The sequence below is a fragment of the Embiotoca jacksoni genome, unplaced genomic scaffold (assembly GCF_022577435.1).
Source record: "Embiotoca jacksoni isolate LCO1_2020_lvr unplaced genomic scaffold, fEmbJac1.0.p SCAF_120, whole genome shotgun sequence".
NCBI lineage: Eukaryota > Metazoa > Chordata > Actinopteri > Embiotocidae > Embiotoca > Embiotoca jacksoni.
The window spans coordinates 143,909-162,419 of NW_027185253.1; the positions used below are offsets into that span (position 1 = coordinate 143,909).

Here is an 18,511-nt window from a genome sequence, read left to right on the forward strand (position 1 = left end):
TGCAGCGACACGCTAAACTTCCTGCTCTCTTAGTGTCGGCATGTTTGACTGGATTCATTCAAATCTAAGCTTTATTTACATTTCAGGAAAGAAGCAAAAGTTTCCTGTTGTTTTTCCTTACATAAAGCATATTTTAGCATCGGCCAGAACAGATATCTCCCTGTTGCATAAGACCAACAGGGCAAGCGTTAAAGCAGGAAGAGAATCTGAAGGATTCGACACATCATTTCAGTACGCGATGAGCCGACATGTTTATCGTCTTTTTCTGTTGATTCACGGCTTGAAATCTTAAAAAAAAAAAAAAAAAAAAAATTAAACATCCATAATGTACCTGGAAAGTCCAAAATATGTGTTTGGCGTTTTCACATTAATGTGTAACTGCATTTAAACAATTATCAAATAGAGTAAAGCTCACTTCCTGATGCTTCCTCAGGTCCTCATTAGACTCATTTTATGTCTTTTTTTAGACTTTTTCATAAGACGGTTACATAACTCCGTTTACACGCTAACGAGGTTACAAGAAATTTCCCATCCCCAGTCCTGATAATTGTGGCAGAAGGTCTCCCGTCTGTCTCCGCGCTGGCCAAATAATCTTAAAAGAGACGTTCAGGGATGTAAAAGTCAGCTCACATGACTTTTATTTGTCTTTTATTTTGAAATCAAATATTCTAGGAAAGTTGAATTTTTGTTTTGCTTTCAGGTTGCAAATATTGCTATTTAATATTTCTTGTTTTTTTTTCCCCCCGGGCCCGTCCGTCCCTCTGTCGCCACGCGGAGCCTCGATGGAGTTTCAAACTTTCTCACAGGTCGTCATCAGCTGCTTCTTCTTCTGTCTCCCTAACAATATGGCCCGTGTGTTTGCTCTGCTCGTTCCCAGGCGCCATGTATGGACGCACGCCACGCACAGAGCGTGCGCCTCGATACGCAAACGCACCCCACCGCCGGACGGGAGCCGTAAACATCTTACTTCACATCACACGGACATCACGTGCACCTTTTCACGCAAGTGAACGAGAAGTTGAAAAATAAGAGTAAAAATGGTTAAACGTTCACTGCAGCCTTTTGAAGTGTCGCTTTTGCTTTTTTGGAGTCTTCGTGCAATTGTGTCGAGCAAAGAGCTTCAACGAGGGAAAAAAAAACGAGAGTCAAACCAGATCCGTCGACGTGGCATCCTGCTATTTTGAATGACTTTAAACTAAATGCAATCGGGGATAAAGCACGATGAAGAACATTTATATATATTTAGTGATTCTACAGTGCAGAATACATGTTCCAGGTGTTGTGCTCGTGCACTAACACCTGACTAGTTTGAGCGCATCAGTGCGTTCGCACCGTCAAGAAGAGAAACACGCATGTTCCTCAACGAGGTCATTTCCTGTCAGTGCAGAACGGCAGAGTGATCTTTTTTAAAACAACACAATACTTTGTCGAAATTCCTGCACAACTCAGGTAAGAGTCCTAACATGTAAGAGCACTATTTGGCAACGTACTAAGGGAAGTATGTCATTTTGAAAACAGCACTATCCCCTCCTCTTCCTCTCCGGCTTTGTATCTGGTGTAAACTCGGTCTCCGATCCGAAAACTGCTAAAATGAAAGTAACCTTCCTGCTACAGCAAAAAACACCAGTCTGCTTCCTCTTTCTGCGATGGCCACAGTTTCCGCTGCAGTACCACTTGAGCAAGATTAGCTTTTTCTCGTCTCCCCAGCACTGCATGCGTTCAGACTTGTATGAATCGACGATCTTCTTGGTAGGAAAGAAGTCATATTTGCTTTCTTGCGGAGTTAAATGTGACCATGGATGCCACTCTTATGTCTGAATGTGCAGCCGGAGCTGACAGCTTGGTGTGCCCAAGTTAAAAAAAAAACAAAAAAAACAAAAAAACAACACAAACGCCTGATCTTGTTAGTTTAATCAGCACACAAACAGACATATAAAAACAACAATTTGTGGGTTTGGAGAGCTATGTAAGAACTATTTCTTGACAAACAACAGTTTGTCCATCACAAGGCATTTATTATATCGTCAGTAATAAGAGCAGACCATCCACTTCCTCTTTATCTTTTGTTTATAAACTGAGATCTTCTGCTGATAAAAAGCCTGTGGATGAATGGGTATCTATTTTTGTACAATTATTAGGGCCGTCAGTGTTATGAAACGAAAAATCCACATGGGTCATATTCCCCGAGTGAAACGTAATATTTAACATATTACAGTGTGGCTATAACTGTAGATCTGACCAGACCGGGCCACCGTACCAGCTCCCGCACTGCAAAATCATGACATTTACTTTTAAGTTACAGTTACGAGTTTTCAGCTGCGCTGCGCGAAACAGTGAGGGGATTGAACGATGAGCTACAACACAGAGCTATACATAGAGCAGTCCTACGCTGTAATTCATGCCGGGGGGGTTTTCCCCCCCGCAGACGAAGAAGAGTCATCTGCTGCTCCTTAAAGAGGAGACTTTAAAATAAAACTCACACATGTGTTTTCCTTTAATACTGTAGAGCTCAGCTGCTTCATCAGTACACAAACGAAACGACGCTGTAGTCACGCTGTCTGATACCGAAATAAAATGTCAAACTTGTCAAAAATATAAATTGCACCACTGCAGGGAATGAGGGATGTTTATGATATTCATTTGATGATTTAAATATATGAACATTATGTTAATATATTTCAATACAGTATGTTGTATCTATTAACAGATTATTAACAGGCAGGGCGCAAGAAGACCTCCTTTGTGTGTGTGTGTGTGTGTGTGTGTGTGTGTGTGTGTGTGTGTGTGTGTGTGTGTGTGTGTGTGTCAAACGCTTGGAGGGAGTCCTAGAAAATGTAAATGTGTTAAAACGTAAAGGATTCATGACCAACTAATGTCTGACAGACGGAAATATTGGCAAATAAGAAGTAAAACTAGAAAAGTTAAAGATAAAAGGTATTATAGACTCCCGACCGAAAATACAAACATCAATAGGTTACAATTTCTTTTCTTTTTTTTTTTTTTTTTTAAATGAACTAATAAACGAGTATTCCAAACTCACAGCCACAAAAAAAAAGATAGCAGGATTTAAAGACTACATTTATATACTATATTATATCTAAATGATTTATTTATATATTATATTTAAATAAATTCACATCCTCCAGATCTGGTGTAGGCGTAACCACGGATACATGGATACAATCTGTTTCAAAGGCCTCGGAGTCACTCAGCGCGTAAAAAGACCACGAAGACGTCCAGCGAGATAAAAGGGCTGACCCGTGGGACGGAGGGGGAGGCGGCGCCATCTTACCTGTGGTTTGTCGGAGCTCCTCACACAGACTAATGTGAGGAAACTGCAGCATCTGCTTCCACTTCTTGCTTTTTCCTTTTCTGTTCCCGCCGCCTCCTGTGGGGAGAAAAAAGAAAAAAGAAAGAAGAGATTTTGTTTTTTTAAACTGGGCAGGAAGACACACTGAACATATACAATCAGCAGGATGAGCTTGAATCTGAACGTTTGAGACGCGACGAAGCCGGTCGGCCAACAACACAAACACAGAAGGCTCGGCGAGTCCTGTTCGGATGTGGTTGGCAAGTACTGAAGCTGGTTCGGACCTTTGGACTTTTGAGTTTGGTCTGAACCAAAACGGCGGATGTGAAAGGGGCCTCGGACCTCAGGACCAACACTCGTCCCGCTAAAAGAGGCGGTCTCGGTTCGGATCAAACTGAACCACGGGTCGGTTGGTTTGCAGCGTGAAAACGGACTTTCAGATCAATTACGGGAAGACGGCGCATGCTGTCATCACTCGATAGATAACGGAAGAAGAAAAAACTATTTAAAAAAAAAAAAAGTCATAAATTAACCACTAGATCAAATCTACAAGTGCGCAGTGATTTGAAGATTTCATAGTTTAGCAGACGAATGCTTTCCGAGGAGGACACCAAATATAAAACCCTAAAAAAAACCAGCAGCAACAGCAAAGGAAAGCACAAAGAGAGTTTTAAACACGCAATGACATACAGATGATGTTACAAAATAACTCAAATCTGCTCAAAGAAACCAGTGAATTCAGTTTTAAAGAAAGGACCGGCTTAAAGATTGCACTCATTTCCATGCTTGGAAATTAAAATTTAAAAAAAAAAAAAACATGTCCAGTGGAGTAAATTTAAGGCTTTATAGTGATCTTTTCTTTTTTTTTTTTTTTTTCTTACACTGTCTGTACACGAGTTGTGCAACAGGTCTGAACTCACGAGTCAGCGATCTCTTCGGTCGCAAGATTTATCGTTTAATTTCGGGGGTCCTGACATGTTTTGGAATTGGAATTATGTCGAGCTTAAAATCACGGTAATCCTCCGGGGCCCTGAATGTCCTCACGAGTGCAAAAAGCAGCCGTGTAAAGTTTGTGAGCACAAAGAGGCGGAAAAAAAAAAAGAAGAAAAAAGCAAAGCAAAGAAGAGAGAAACCAGGAGGAAGTTCCTGTTCCTGAAGCTCCAGCAGCCCGAGACTCGACGCAGCTTCGAGCGCGAGTTCATTCAGCGGAAACAAGAGCCGACACGACGCTCTCCGAGTTACTGTCAAACCTCGTGAGTTTCAAGCCCTTGCAAGTTGATTTTCCCTCCTTGTGAGGTTCTAAGAAAAAACGAGCCGGGCCGGTGACGACGAAGCCGAAGTTCATGACACTTTCTGTTCTGAGTAATTCTGTTAACTAACTTGTTTAAATCACTGATGAAAACCTGAGATAAATAAGATGGGTCTGTAACTAGGATAAAGGGAGCCTGTGGGGCGCCTGGGAGGCAAAGACCAGGGCAAAACAAAACAGTCTCGAAAACAACTCGCTGCCGAACAACAGTCAAAAGACGAGTAAATTAAACTGAAGCAGTGAAAAAAAAAAAAACAAGAACGTCTGTAAACATCTCGCATCGTGTCACATCCCCCGGAAACAGCAGTCGCTATGAAAGGTCACGACTGATTGCTTTTGGTAAAACTCTGAACAAAAACGAAGCGAGACGCGGCGTTAGAAGCCTTTCAAGTGTTTACTGACAACGCGCTGCTGTTGTGAACACAGCGGCGCGCCTCGGGACGTCCGTCCATCCGTCCGGCCGGCCGGCCCTCGACGGCGGGGAGAGAGAGTCGCCGGCGCGCTGCAGGATTTGCTATTCAAATAACAACAAGGCGGCTGCATCCTCGGAGCAAAGATCAATTATTGTCGTGCACGCTCCGCAAACAAGATGTTCTGATGCTCGCGTCCGGGGGCGGAGGGGGGGGGCGGAGGGGGGGGGGAATACGCGATAACATCAGAACTAAAGAGGAGCCGGTCGATCGATGCCTGATGTCCTTTCAATCGAGATAAAACAGCATTCAAATCCGGCTGCGAGACAGGAAGCGCAGGTTGGACACAAAAAAAAGGGACAAAAAAACACACATAATTAGACTGAAAGCATCCAATTAGCTTTCAGTCCTGGATACAGTATCGATCCCACACGGACGGAGGGACAATGTGGGTCAAAGGTGGACGCCCTTGTTTTGAACGCGAGGAAGGTCGTGACGTGACGCCGACGAATCTCGAACGGCTGAACTGCACAGAGCGACGCGGGAATATGAACCCGAGGGATGTTTTTCAGTTGCTGTAAAGGTGCGACGTGGAGTTTTTCTCGCGAGCAAACAAACAAAACAAACTCGGACTCAAACTGTCACACATTTCTACTTGCAGCTCAAATATTCCCCTGTTTAGCCCAGAGAGGTAAAACAACAGTCGCTGTGTCAGACTTCAACACATACAGCTCTCAGGAGGTAAATTAAACATCGTGCCGTCGTATACACTTCCAGTTATGTAAATTCTGTCGATGTCGGCGTGAGAATGCTGACATTTTATGAGAGCTTCAATGTTGTGGGTTTGAATTACACAGAAGCAAATAAAAAGAGAGCAAACCAAATATTCGATGCCTCAATGTCAGCCAAAGTCATTAAATGCAAATTAAATATTACATTTCCATTTCCCCCCACCCACCATCTACGCTGTATGACGTTGATGTAGCATAAAACACAGGGTAGCTTGTTATCGGGTTTAAAATGACGGGATGTTTAGAAATGCGCTGCTTTTGTTGCTAAAGGAGAGTTTTCCAGTTGACTTTTGGTTTGTCATTTTCTGCTCGACAGACGTAGATCGTCGATTCACATCGAGTAGGATGACTCAAGAAACTCCCTGTTTCTACTTCACAATAAAAGTCTTAACTGTTCCTGAGTCACGGTGTTGAATAATAGACCAGAACATTATGACATCACAGTGAAGTTTACTTTTTTGGATATGAAATATCATCACTTATTTTATGCTATTTGCCATTTGCGGGAAATGTTTTTTTTTTTTTTTTTTTTTAATACCACAAAAACTGTTTTCATGAATTCAGAACAGTCCGCCTTTATAAACTCCGCAAACGTCTTTGTCGAAGGGACAAAGTTGAAGCTAAAACTTCAGGTGAATCCTTCAAAGCAGCTTTAGAAAAAAAAACTTTAAAAAAAGAACTACGTCAAAAGATGATTACACGCTAAAAGAATGACCAGCAGATATTTTTAGGTTGCAACTTAACTGAGTTGTACTTATTTCTGCCCGTTATCACGTCAGCCACATTCCCTCAAATGTGCCCAACCTGAAGTATCGACTTGTAGCAGCCGCCGGGCTGGATTTAAACCAAACACCATTTCCTCTCTGGCTGACATTAACGTGACAGTTTGCTTGCTTAGAAAAAAGAAAATGCGTCCTAAAACATGTTTTATTTGACATATTCTAAGCCAGGCATCCAACAAACAAAATTCCTTCAAGCTTTTTGTTTATTTTGTAAACAAAAAATTAGTGTCACCTATTCGGTATGCAACTAAATGTGGACTGTGGCCACGATCGCCGCTTCTGTTGCCGAGTTATAGCGTTGGCCAGAAAATTGATTTAGCACGACGTTATGATGTCGCAGTGAAGTTCACCTTTGACCTTTTGCGTAAAAAGTGTCATCCTGGTAATCCTTTTTTGTCCCATTAGACATTTCATAGACCGAAATTTCGTCACAATTAGTGCGCGAAATCCTGCGTTACGGCCAAAAATTGGTTTTGCGAGGTCACGGTGACCTTTGACCCCCCCCCAAGATCGTATCAGTTTCACGCTTGACTCCGAGGGAACGTTTGTGCCAAATCTGACGAGGTGTCATCGAGGCGTTCCCGAGACATCACGTCCAGGAGAACGGGACGGAAAGACGACCCGAACACGTAATGTCTCCGTCGACGTCTGTCGCTGCTGCAGAGTCATAAAAACATACAAATCCTTATAGATTATCTACCAGCTAGTTCACAGTACATGTTGTTCTGAGCTCCTCTAAACCCAGGACAACAGTTTTGATGAATTCAGGACGGTCAGCCTGTGAGAAACACTGAAAACTACTTTGTTAATAGAAAAAAAAAAAATTCAAGTTTAAAACAGCAGGCTATCTGGACTCAACTCTTATTGGAAATCCATTATTAAAACTACTGAAAAAAAAAAAAAAAAAAAAAAATGATGTCAACCAAACTGCGTTGCCCTTATTTGGGTCATGAATTCAGCGACCCTGAAACCTCTGCCGGGTGTGATCTTGTCTCGGTTCACAGGAGGTGACACAGACAGTACACCTGAAGAGCTGAAAGTCGACGTTTTTAGCCAGGCCAGGGGAAAAAAAAAAAAAAAAAAAAAATACACCCTAAAACTTTAACACCAACGAATACCAAGCGAGGACGACAAGAGTTTGTCACCATCACCGAATACACAATAGTTGTAGTACAAGTACACTCTATTGTGATTCTAATATTGAGTAATCATGATACTCTGTGTCTCGTGTTTCTCTGTAAATGGGAAAAAAAAAAAAAAGAAAGAAATAATGTGATTTTCAAGTCACAAACTAAAATGAACTGGCTCATTGCTTCCCATAAGTTAGTAAAATTGTTCTGGGATCGAATGGCATGCTTTAGAAAATGGTCAGCGGTAATGAGAAATGTAGGCAAATGGTAGTTAAAGCAGCACTCTGGTGATTGAGTGTTTACTCAAAGGAGACATATCGGAAAAAAAAAAAAAAGAAGAGAAACAAAAGATAATAACTGAGGCAACAGAAATTGAAATAACAGAAAGTAAAATTGGCAGAATTGTAGATTTAAATGAGAAACTGTCAAATCCGAGCATCATACAGTTTTGAGGTTTGATACGAGCATCCGTAATGCAATGCATATTCTAAAAAAGCTAAATTGTCAGAGATTAATTACAGCCATACTCCCCTTTATTTATTTCACATATAGGCGTATTTTAGACTTTAATCGCGTGGATGTATACGGACCACAGAAGAACAGGATCGAGTCCCTAAGATGCCGCGTTCTGCCACTTATATAAGCAGAACTGAATGACGTTTTCCAGTGACGAGTGTTGCTCCTCGTGACATGTACACTGTCATTCATGCGCAAAATCGGGGGGGAATGCCCCTTTTAATAGGATCAAGCGTCCGAAACCACCGGCGCAGTCCTTCAAACTGAATGAAGCCACGCTGCCAACGAGCAGGGAGTTTATCAAATTGCTTGCTGCCTGTACGGCACTGACACGCAAACCAGCGATAATCCAAACGAGGTTTATCGCCGGCGTGTCTGGGCTCCTCGTTTTAAATCGAGTGTTGTGATGGCATCCGGGGAGGTCAGAGGTCGAGGCCTCCTCCCTCTGCAGCTGGGAAGATCTGGTGCCTTTCTCAGCTGGGTGAAGCTCGAGTCTCCGATGCCCTGCAGATAAGCTCACAAGCGAGGGATCATGACACTCATCTTCTCATTGCAGATGGCATTAGGATTATGTTGGCAGTGATTCATCACACAACCTTTTGTCTCCCGTTTTAAACAACAGCAGACAAACGCCTCGGATGACGTTTCCATGGTTCACCCGGGATGTCTCTTTACAAATTTATACTGCAAGTATTCAGGAATGTCACAATGCATGAACTACGGCACAAATAAATATAACTTTCAGAATCTACACTGCCGAGCTGGTAATAATGGCGTGTTTTTTTTTTTTATATACCAGGAAGACTAAAATCAATAGTGTTGCACAAAGTACAAACAGTAGCACTGCACAGATGGTCTGCCTCAACATCCTGTTTCGCAAACTACAAGACGATGCTGCAACATCAGCAAGGGAAACCCGATGTGTTGCTGCTCTCACAGTTTACAGTTGCAACCCCTTCCGGACCTCGTTCTTATTTTCCCGTGTACGTTATCGCAGCCGCGCCAAAGTCCGTTCAGAAACGAGGCGATTTTGAAAGCCGTTCGATCGCAACTGTCCGCGCTTGTCTTCACAATCACACTAACAACGTTTTACAAATCATTAGGTCCTGCTCTTTAATTCGGCAGGCGTCAATAAACGATATAACGTTTCCATCAGCAGTAAATCGTCATAACCCGGCCGGCTCGACTCGCCGTGCAAGTTTGGTTAATGTACAGTTTACTTTAACAGCGAGAGCCCTAAAACACGGAAGACGGGACGTTTGAACACAATTAAGCGGCGGACATGAATAACTTCCTTGCCGAATTGGTCCCTGTCGGTAACGGAGCTCGGCGGGTTCATCCGCCCCGTTACGGGATCAGCGCGAGCCAACGGGTACGGACGAAAACTTTAAATCGCGGTCTTTGGGAATGAAGTTCCGTACGTCACTGCCCGCTCGAGAGACAACGGCGCGTGTTAACGGTCATGTCCAGCTCGCATCATCAAAAAAAACCCAAAACGATTTAATCCCCGGCGGAGCGGAAGAGCGGGTAACGGGGGTCGTGTCAGCCGCGTCCGGGGGTATCCCTCCCGCCGTTGTACCGGTGGACGCGTAGGGTGAGAGCACCGGGGAAAGAGTCGCCGTCAAAAACCGCCGTCTCCATCCTTACCTTCCCGTGCTTTGAGCAGCACGGTGTTGGCCACGATGTTCTCCAGCTCCATGTCGATGCTGTGTGGGCTTCCAGCAGCAGCGGAACACCGAGCTCCTGGTCCCCGCCGGCGGCTTCGGTCACTGTTATCCTTCCCGAAACAACCGTCCGCCACCTCCTTCCACCGCCCAGCCGAGGAGGGAAAACAAAACAAATCAACCCTCCGTTTCTGCTTTGGCACAGTCCCGTCCGGTGACAATGTGCACTCCTCCTCCTCCTCCTCCTCCTCCTCCTCTTCTTCCTCCTCCCTTCATCTCTCCGCCCTGAAGCCGCTGTCACAGAGGAGAAATAAACGCAGACTTCTCACTCTGTTGCAAAAATATCATTAAATATCATACAGAACATGTGTGATTTATACCGGACAGACCTCTCACTCTGCTCCCATTTCCCGCCTCGTTTTTGAGCTCGCTCAACGAGGTGTTTTGCTTTTATCTGTCATAAAAACAACAACAACAACAACAACAACAACCTCAAAACACTGCAATTATCCAATTTAATTTATAACAGTTCATTTAAAATTTTTGTACCAATAGTAGTTGAACAAAATTGCTTTCATTTAAGGTCCTTAGTTATTGTCGAGCTTTAACTGAGTTTATCCTCCTGGGAGTCAAGGAAAAACATTTTATTGTACCCCTATTTAAATACCTTTAACATTTTAACCATTACTAACCGTTTATTACTTTTAGGCGACCATTTAATCCATTATTTAAGCTACTTGTTTATCACTTACAGCTAAACATTTAGGAATAATGTAACTGTTAATTACTCTAACCCTTTAAAGCTGTTAATTAGGCTACTTTAACTATTTAAAGCAATATTTTAAGCTTGGCTTATTCTACTTTTAGCTATGGTCACTTAATCCATTTCATAAATATCAATTTCAGCTAATTATTCGTTCTATTACTTTTAGCAAACTGCTTGTTAGTTGTACCCTCTGTATTTATTGATTGACTGCATCCCTATTCCTGATCAATCAATCTTGCCAACAAAAAATTTCAACAGCTTCATTATTTCCCAATGACTTAACAAAAATTCATCACATAATGAACCAATAGAAAAAAGAAAAAGGCTGTTGTTTGGTGTCGGTGGATGTGTCTGTCAGAATTGATGCACTAACGATCAGAAAATCAATAAATTATTGACTTCGCATCTGCTGCTCTGTGGCTTCTCTCTCATTGTGCAGAAAGTGTGTTGCGCATTTTGATGAAATCAGCACCACAGTGCATTAAAGGTGCATTAAGAAGGACGTTCACTGTTTTCTTATGCAGACTGATGATAGCAGCTCTCGCAGAGTGGATAGCGTCATTGACTGGCATCAGTGATTTCCGGGCCAAACATCCCCGTGGAGGTAATTCTCAACCTCAATCAAATTTCTCAGCTGCCAATTATTGAGGCTACAACTTTACTGTTTTGATTTACTCTCACTTTTCCACCGAAGCAGCGCGCTGTTGTTTTCGGTGCAAAACCTCTAAAACTCAATTTCCTGCTCAGCACCAAATAGCACCTCCTTACGTTCAGACGGACCGTCCGCGGGCCGTCAGAGTTTTAACGCACCTTCCGTCAACAAACTTAAAAGTTAACATATAAACTCATGCAAGATGTCTATGGAAAGGTAAGACTCTCATTACTGGATAAACCATTTTAATATCCATTAACCACAGCAGGTACAGTAAAGTCAAATATTGCCATAACTCACTAAAGCCTCATAACGCTCATAAAGCCTCTTAGTCCCACACTGACCACACTGTTGTTTAAAACTGCAGCCAATCACAAGCTACATTGGCGATGATTGACGCTTTGTATACCCAACGTATAGCCACGTGGATTTGCGGCAATTCTTCCGGCTTCCTGACTCCTTCGCTGCGTCAAGATAGTAATCCGCCACTCTCTTCCCGTGCGTACAGAAATGCGTTTGGATAACTAATTCGTAAGAGTTTTATCATGAAAACAATGCCAGATGGACCTTTTACAAACTTTATAGTGTGCATATGTTTTATTGTAAATAGTTTGAGCCATTCTTTTTTATATGGCCTAAATGATATTTTTCACCATACTATGTCTCCAAATCTCTCCAAATGGCATTTTCTTTAGAAACACCTGGAAATGCTCTCCGAAAAACATACCTCATAGCTTGGATGTTGCTTTGAATAACAGGCTTAAAAGTATGATTATATGATCCTGAATAGCAAAACATAGGATTTCCAGATCCAGATAATTCTGATCAAGATTAATTTTTTTTTTTAACCATGTGTCCCTGATCATCATCAGGATGATCCAAACTCCATATATATATATGTATATAGGAATTAACACATGAAAGTTATAGTAGCTTGTATTATTACAATATGTAAATACTGTAGACAATTTGTTATTTCCCCAGTGAAGGGAAATGAAGGAGGATGTGACTGCCTCAGCCTGATTCACTTTCGTGATTGTTGCACCAAATGAAGGGTGTGACTCTTTGTTCTTTCAGATTCATATCTCTGGTTGCCACGGTGTAAAACTCTCATGTTTTCAACCTCTTTCCTCGTTTCATTTTGTTTCTTCACCAGCGGCTTCACCTGTCTCTTTTCATCAGCCAGCTGCTTCTGGGTTTCTTCTAGTTCTTTGCCAAGTTTGATCCTCAATTTCTGCTCGTCTAAACACTTGGCTCTCTCTTTGCGAAACAGTTTGCTCTGCTCCTCTGCCCAGGTCTCCGCTTTGTGACGCTCAACGGTCAAATATTCATTCTAGTTTCTGAATTCTTTATTTTTTTGCATTTCTGTCTCCAGGTTGTTGGAGAGCTCTGTGAGGTACCTCGACCTGTTCGAGTAGAGCTTCCTTTTCTGGACATTCTCAGTGGTCTCAAAATATTTGAAACTCCTCTGTAAAAAATTATGTTACATTTCCGATATTTTGAGAAAATAAAAGCAAAAAAACATAAAAAAAAACATAATTATATATATATTTTTTTATTTCAGTTTCTTTATAAATTCAATCAAGAGGACATAAAGTTTAGATAAAAAAAGAAAAGAAACCTGCAGCCTCGGTTTGAGAGTCACCCTCAGAGTAATCAGAACTCATCTCCACTGATTAACGAGTGGTTAGAGGAGGCTGCGATTCATTGGACAACCTGGGAGTATTCTCATCTGCCAAACTAATTACAGCCGACCCAGCCACCTCTCCTCAGTATTTTTATGATTAAATTCTTCGTCCAAGGAATAAAACCCAGAAAAATTAGCTGATCCAACCATTCCTAATCCAAAAGACATGTTTGCTGTTTTCATGAAAACACTGATGATTTATCTTTGTCACTGCAGCACTGTTGGCATGTGCTTGCACTTGAATGTTTGCTCCTGTGAAAACGTTCCTTCTTGTCACTGCAGCGGTAAAAGGAACGAATGCACTCGTGAAACCCGAACAACAGGAGACCTTAAACATGAGCTGATCGGCTGAAGTTACATTTTTTTACTTTATTGGACCTCGAGCTTGTCGTTGCTCGGCCAGAGTCCAGCCTTAAAAGAGTATATTTTCAAGATGACTGACTTCATGAAAACATCCGGTTTGAACTGTTTCATCCCTCGGTCTCACTGGAAGGTGAGACATAAAAAAAAAAAAAAATGAAAAATGAAAACTGCAAGCAGTGATATGCGGAGGCCCTCGCACGCTGCACGTCGGGGATCCAGCAGGTCGGGGCCCCCGGCGCCGGGTCGCTTTTTGGCCGCCACGCTACAGGCACACCGATCGACGAAAACTAATTCTTATGATAACTTTTAATCCCAAACATGTTAAGAGTGCACAGACTAAATTTCAAATCTGTCCGACAAAATCCGAAGGAGGAGTTTGTTAAAGTACAACGTGTGAATCGCCAAAAAAATGGCAACTAAATTCAAAGTGGCGGACTTCCTGTTGAGTTGACGTAATGCTGCGTTGGAACTTTTTTTGTACGTCTCGGTGTGATACACATGTCCACCGAATTTCGTGCATGTAGCTAAATGGAGCCGCTGGGGAATCTATTTAAGGGGCGCTAGCGAGCCATTTCTTCACGCCCACTCACGACTCCACTGAAATACGAAATTTTTCGCCGGGAGAGATGTGTGTACCAACTTTCAGGAGTTTTTGAATATGATAAAGCCGCCAAAAATGCAGTTGTTTACGGAGAATCATAATAATCACTTGGATAACAACAGGGTTTTCGCACCATCGGTGCTCGAGCCCCAAAAAAAGAAAGTCTTAAAGTTTCACCGGGAGAGATCAACTCCAAAAATCAACAGGAGGAAAAAGTGCTGTAGAGGTGACGGATGATCAGAAATCAGCACCACAAACAGAAAGAAACATGAGAGGGAGGAGGACAACACAAGGTCCAACGTCCTCCAGAGGTTTAGAGTGTAAAAGGAGATGCAGCGGGGCCATCTAGTGGTGGAGGTGTGAACTGCAAGCTGAGTGCAGAGGATGAGGAGAGGAGGAAGAAGCCGCTACGAAGCTCAAACCAAACTGATACTTGTCGTATTGACCTGCAGTGATTCTCAACATGAACATTTTAAATAAAAAGGAAACACTGCAATCTTTAAGTTAAAGAACACAAGCCAACGGAATTTGATTTTTGACTTCATAACAAATTAGATCAATATTTGAAATGATCAAGACTGAATAAGTTTAATGTCTTGGTATATTTTTGCTTTAAATGGTGATGAGTTCAGTTTCCAAGGCTTAAAGTAGGCAATATGGAAAATATCAGGGCAGGTTATGGCATCTGACGGAGGACATATTTCAGTGTAACACCAGCTCTCTGAATTTTTATATAGCGTACTTCTACTCTAATGTTAGTTAGTCATTTGTTTTTTCTATAACTGGTGATTCTTTAATTAGATTGTATGCAACCATTACAGCATATTTTCAAATTAAAATTCGGTGAAGCCAACAGTTTAAGTTATATCTTACTTATCTCCTATTTTAGCGAGAAAACAGCCACAGCACCACCAGATATCGAAATCCTTTGTAATGTATTTTAGTGCAGTTTGTGTTGAACTTCAGATCTGTTGTGAATTGTCCACACAAGTTTAGTTTTGTCCGCAAAAAGATGACTCAGTTTGGTAGATAGATGCCGAGCTAATTGAACGAGTCACAGCTATTCTAACCCTCTTAACCACGTTATGTACAAAAAACTAAAGTAACATTACTGTTCTGTTTGCCATGACAAAAGGTTAGAAGACATTTTTTCTCTTATTGGACTGAAGGCAAACCTTATGTTACAGTAACTCGCTAGCTCCTCTTGTGGGGCAGAGTGGTATTGCATGGCAGAATGAGCCGCCTTTGTAAAAAACAGTGACTTAATTAACTTTAATATCAAGACAAACTTTCAACGTCTTTCAACCCAAGTTATTCCAGACAACAAAGGAAAACGGCTGTTTGTGCAACTACGCATGGGTTGCAACCCAGTTCAGTTTAAATATGTACAAGCATTGTCCTTGTTTTTAGAATTTCACCTTGAACTTGTCATCTGAAAAAGGGCTTTGGAGTTTTTCTTGTTTTTTAACCAAGTTATTCCAAGTTGAACCTGCTAATGGTTAAACTAATGCTTGCAGGTTTGTACACTCACGAGTGATGAGACAAACTGGCAAAATAAAATCAAGATTTTCCTATTTATTCACTAATTAAGCCTCATTTTACAGAATTGAATAATATTTCAGTTGTGTTGAATGCGACCTCAAAACATTCAGGATGCAGGTATAAATCAAACCAGGTCCCCGAACGCATCGTTAACACCATGGGTCAGCTGGTTTGTGTTTTGATGCCTCCCTTCAGGTGAACACACGCAGTCTCCAGAAGCTCCACACAAACACAGCTACTCTTATTGCCTCAGAGTTTTTATTTTTCTACAGGGATGTACAGCAAAAAGACGAACACTGTTGTTTGCTAATATCCAAAAAGGTCCTGAAAATCATTTCTAGCACACTTTTCGACAGGTATTAAAAACACACACACGCCTCCCGCCTCAGCCCGCCCCGCCTCTCACTCCCGTTTCCAGGAGGAACTAAACAACACATCATTAAAAAAAAAAAAAATGAAAAAAAAAAGTAATACAAAAACATTGTGGTATGTTTGCATTGGCACAGAACAAAAGCAGAAGGGCAGCAGACTTTTACAAATCAGAGTGAGGGTTTTAAGGTACTCAGAGCTCCAGATGTCAGGAAGCTTGTCGGGATTATTTTCTAATAAATTCGCCAAATTTAACGACCACTATCTATTACTGGATAGAATCCAGAATCTGCAAATATTTGCAGTTTATTTTAACCTGCTCACGAGCAATATTAACCCGCTGATATCACTTTCATTGCGCTTTGCACCAGATATAAGATAGAGCCCTTTAACTTTAAGATCAAATAACCACTTTTGGTGTAAAAAAAACCTTTGTTAAGAACCGATTAATTAAAAGTAGCAGAAAACACACAAAGTGAGAGTCATGAATTGAAAATCTTTGTAAAAACATGCAAATATTATTGACAAAAAATAGATTAAGTGATGGTCAAACATACCGCTGGTAGTTTTATCTATAACAAAGCATCGTATTTTATAAACCGATCCTGTTTTGTGTTTAAACTCAGAATCTGTACGGGAGTTACAGCTGTTGAATGAAGAAGGTTTTTAACTGAACTGCAGCATAAAATGACCGTAAATGTAATTATTCATGTACATGAGTTGCGGGAGTCACCGTGCTGAGTTTTATTCCACCTCAACACTGGACTCCAACTCTTTCCATGGTGCACGGGACCTTCCTTTCCTCTCAAACTTCACACCGTCAGTTGTTTAACGCAGGTTTTCTGATTAAAATTTCAAGCACACGCCGAGAAGTTTTCTCATTCCACAGAGTTGGCACGAAGAAAATCTGCTGCCGTGTTATTTTGTCGGGTGGTTCACTGCTGCTTTTAACCTGAAAAAAACTGTTTGATTCCACTAAGTTTGCATGTTATCGGGGAGGGGCTATCACTTTCCAATTTGTTTTGTAAAATTTGTGATGTGATAAATCCTGAGTGTCTGGTTTAAAACAAAGGCGTAAAAATATATATATTTGTAATTGTGTGGCCCAAATTTGCATCTAGCGTTTTGACCCCTCTTTCTGTGGGACAGCAAGGCTGGAAATTAAAAAAAAAAAAAAAAAAAAATCATCTTGCCTCTTCTTTCTCTAAAAAGAACCTGCTCCCACCGCCGTCCAAGAACTCCAAAATCTTTTAACCTTTGGAGAAACGTCAACAGATGAATAACAATCATAAAAATTGCTTTCTCACTGTGCACAAGCTAAAGGCTTCTTGCTCACTATCTTAAAGCCAAACTCTCCTAAAAAACTGGAAAAATATCTACAATATATTCATCTAGAGTAGATGCAGAAAACACTCCTTGTTTTTCTCGCGTAAACACACAAGTGGGACAAAAAAATAAGGACTTTTAGGGGCTCAGAATGGGGCGAGGGCTGATGGTAAAGCTGCAGTTCATCCACAAGGAGGCAGAAGAAGAAAGAAAAGTGCACTGAAGAAAAAGCAGTCAGATTCACAAGCCATTTAATCTTGAATTCAGTCTTAAAATCATACAAAAGGAGTGAAAAAGGAGCCACAGTTTGAATTTGAAGAGATTTTCAGCTCAGATGCACTAGAATAAATAAAATATCTCACCTTTATTTCCCCCAATAAAGTGACATCTAAATACAAGATTAACTGACTTGCAGAGGTGATTATTTTGGGGTAGGAAGGCAGAAGGAAGTAGGGAGGTGAAAAAGAGGTAAAAGAACAGAGTGAAGATATACATGGCAGCTGTATTGATCCACTGTATTAGTTTTATAGGGTGTTATTAAAGCACTACAGACTAAGCGTGTCGGCTGCCCGCCGCACACCGGCCTTCATTGTCTCTAATATGCAGCAGTGCGCTACGTTAACGTGTAATAAATCATGTACACAAACAGAATCCCCGCTCCCAGCTATTACATCTGCATAGCAAAAAAGAAAAGAAAGAAAAAAAACAAATAAATAAAATAACAAACACAGAAAAAAAAATTCCTTCCAAACCATCTTTAACGATAAATCAAACCCCGTCTTTTTTTTTTGTGTCTTTTTTTTTTTGTCGGTGGCTACTGTTTTTCTTTTCCTCTAAAAGATAATACAGAAGTAGTTTTGATGCAAGACTTGTTGTTGTTATTATTATTATGACTTTTTTTTTGTTTGTTTGCGTTTTGTTTTTTTAGAAAAAAAAAATCAGTTTTCTTCATGAAGCGCACTTCCTACTTCCTCTTGGTCCAATGGTGGCGTGGGATTGGCCGGTTAGTCATCGTCATCGTCGACCACGGGGTCCGTGTCCCAGCACGTAATGTCAATCTCTGAACACACAAACAACAGGTTTGTTTATTTGTTCGTTAATTTACACTATAAAACAGAACAAGTCGTGAATAAAATCTTTACGAGAACAAAGAGGGGTGACATAAAGACCGTTTCTGTTGCACACAAACACAAAAAAGGAATAACTTTTAATAGTAACTATGTTTTGTTTGAAGTCAGCAAAAAATGAAGCAGATGAAACCGAGATCATGCTGTTTCACAATAAAATGAATCA

General features: G+C 41.2%; 2 protein-coding genes across 8 annotated transcripts in view; both read right to left on the bottom strand.

Moving 5' to 3' along the window:
• The window catches only part of grk6 (G protein-coupled receptor kinase 6), a 35,076-nt gene extending 24,950 nt beyond the window's left edge, over positions 1 to 10,126 (bottom strand). The window contains exons 1-2 of the mRNA XM_069145289.1: positions 9,896 to 10,126; positions 3,293 to 3,388 (exon numbers count right to left, since the gene is read on the bottom strand). Of these exons, the coding sequence (XP_069001390.1) occupies positions 3,293 to 3,388; positions 9,896 to 9,947 (148 nt within the window). The 5' untranslated portion in view covers positions 9,948 to 10,126. The remainder of the gene's footprint in view (positions 1 to 3,292; positions 3,389 to 9,895) is intronic.
• Positions 10,127 to 17,452: 7,326 nt separating this feature from the next.
• Positions 17,453 to 18,511, bottom strand: part of dbn1 (drebrin 1) — an 86,440-nt gene continuing 85,381 nt past the window's right edge. For all 7 annotated transcript variants that reach the window (XM_069145291.1, XM_069145296.1, XM_069145295.1 and 4 more), the window contains one exon: positions 17,453 to 18,278. In XM_069145291.1, the coding sequence (XP_069001392.1) occupies positions 18,223 to 18,278 (56 nt within the window). In that variant the 3' untranslated portion in view covers positions 17,453 to 18,222. The remainder of the gene's footprint in view (positions 18,279 to 18,511) is intronic.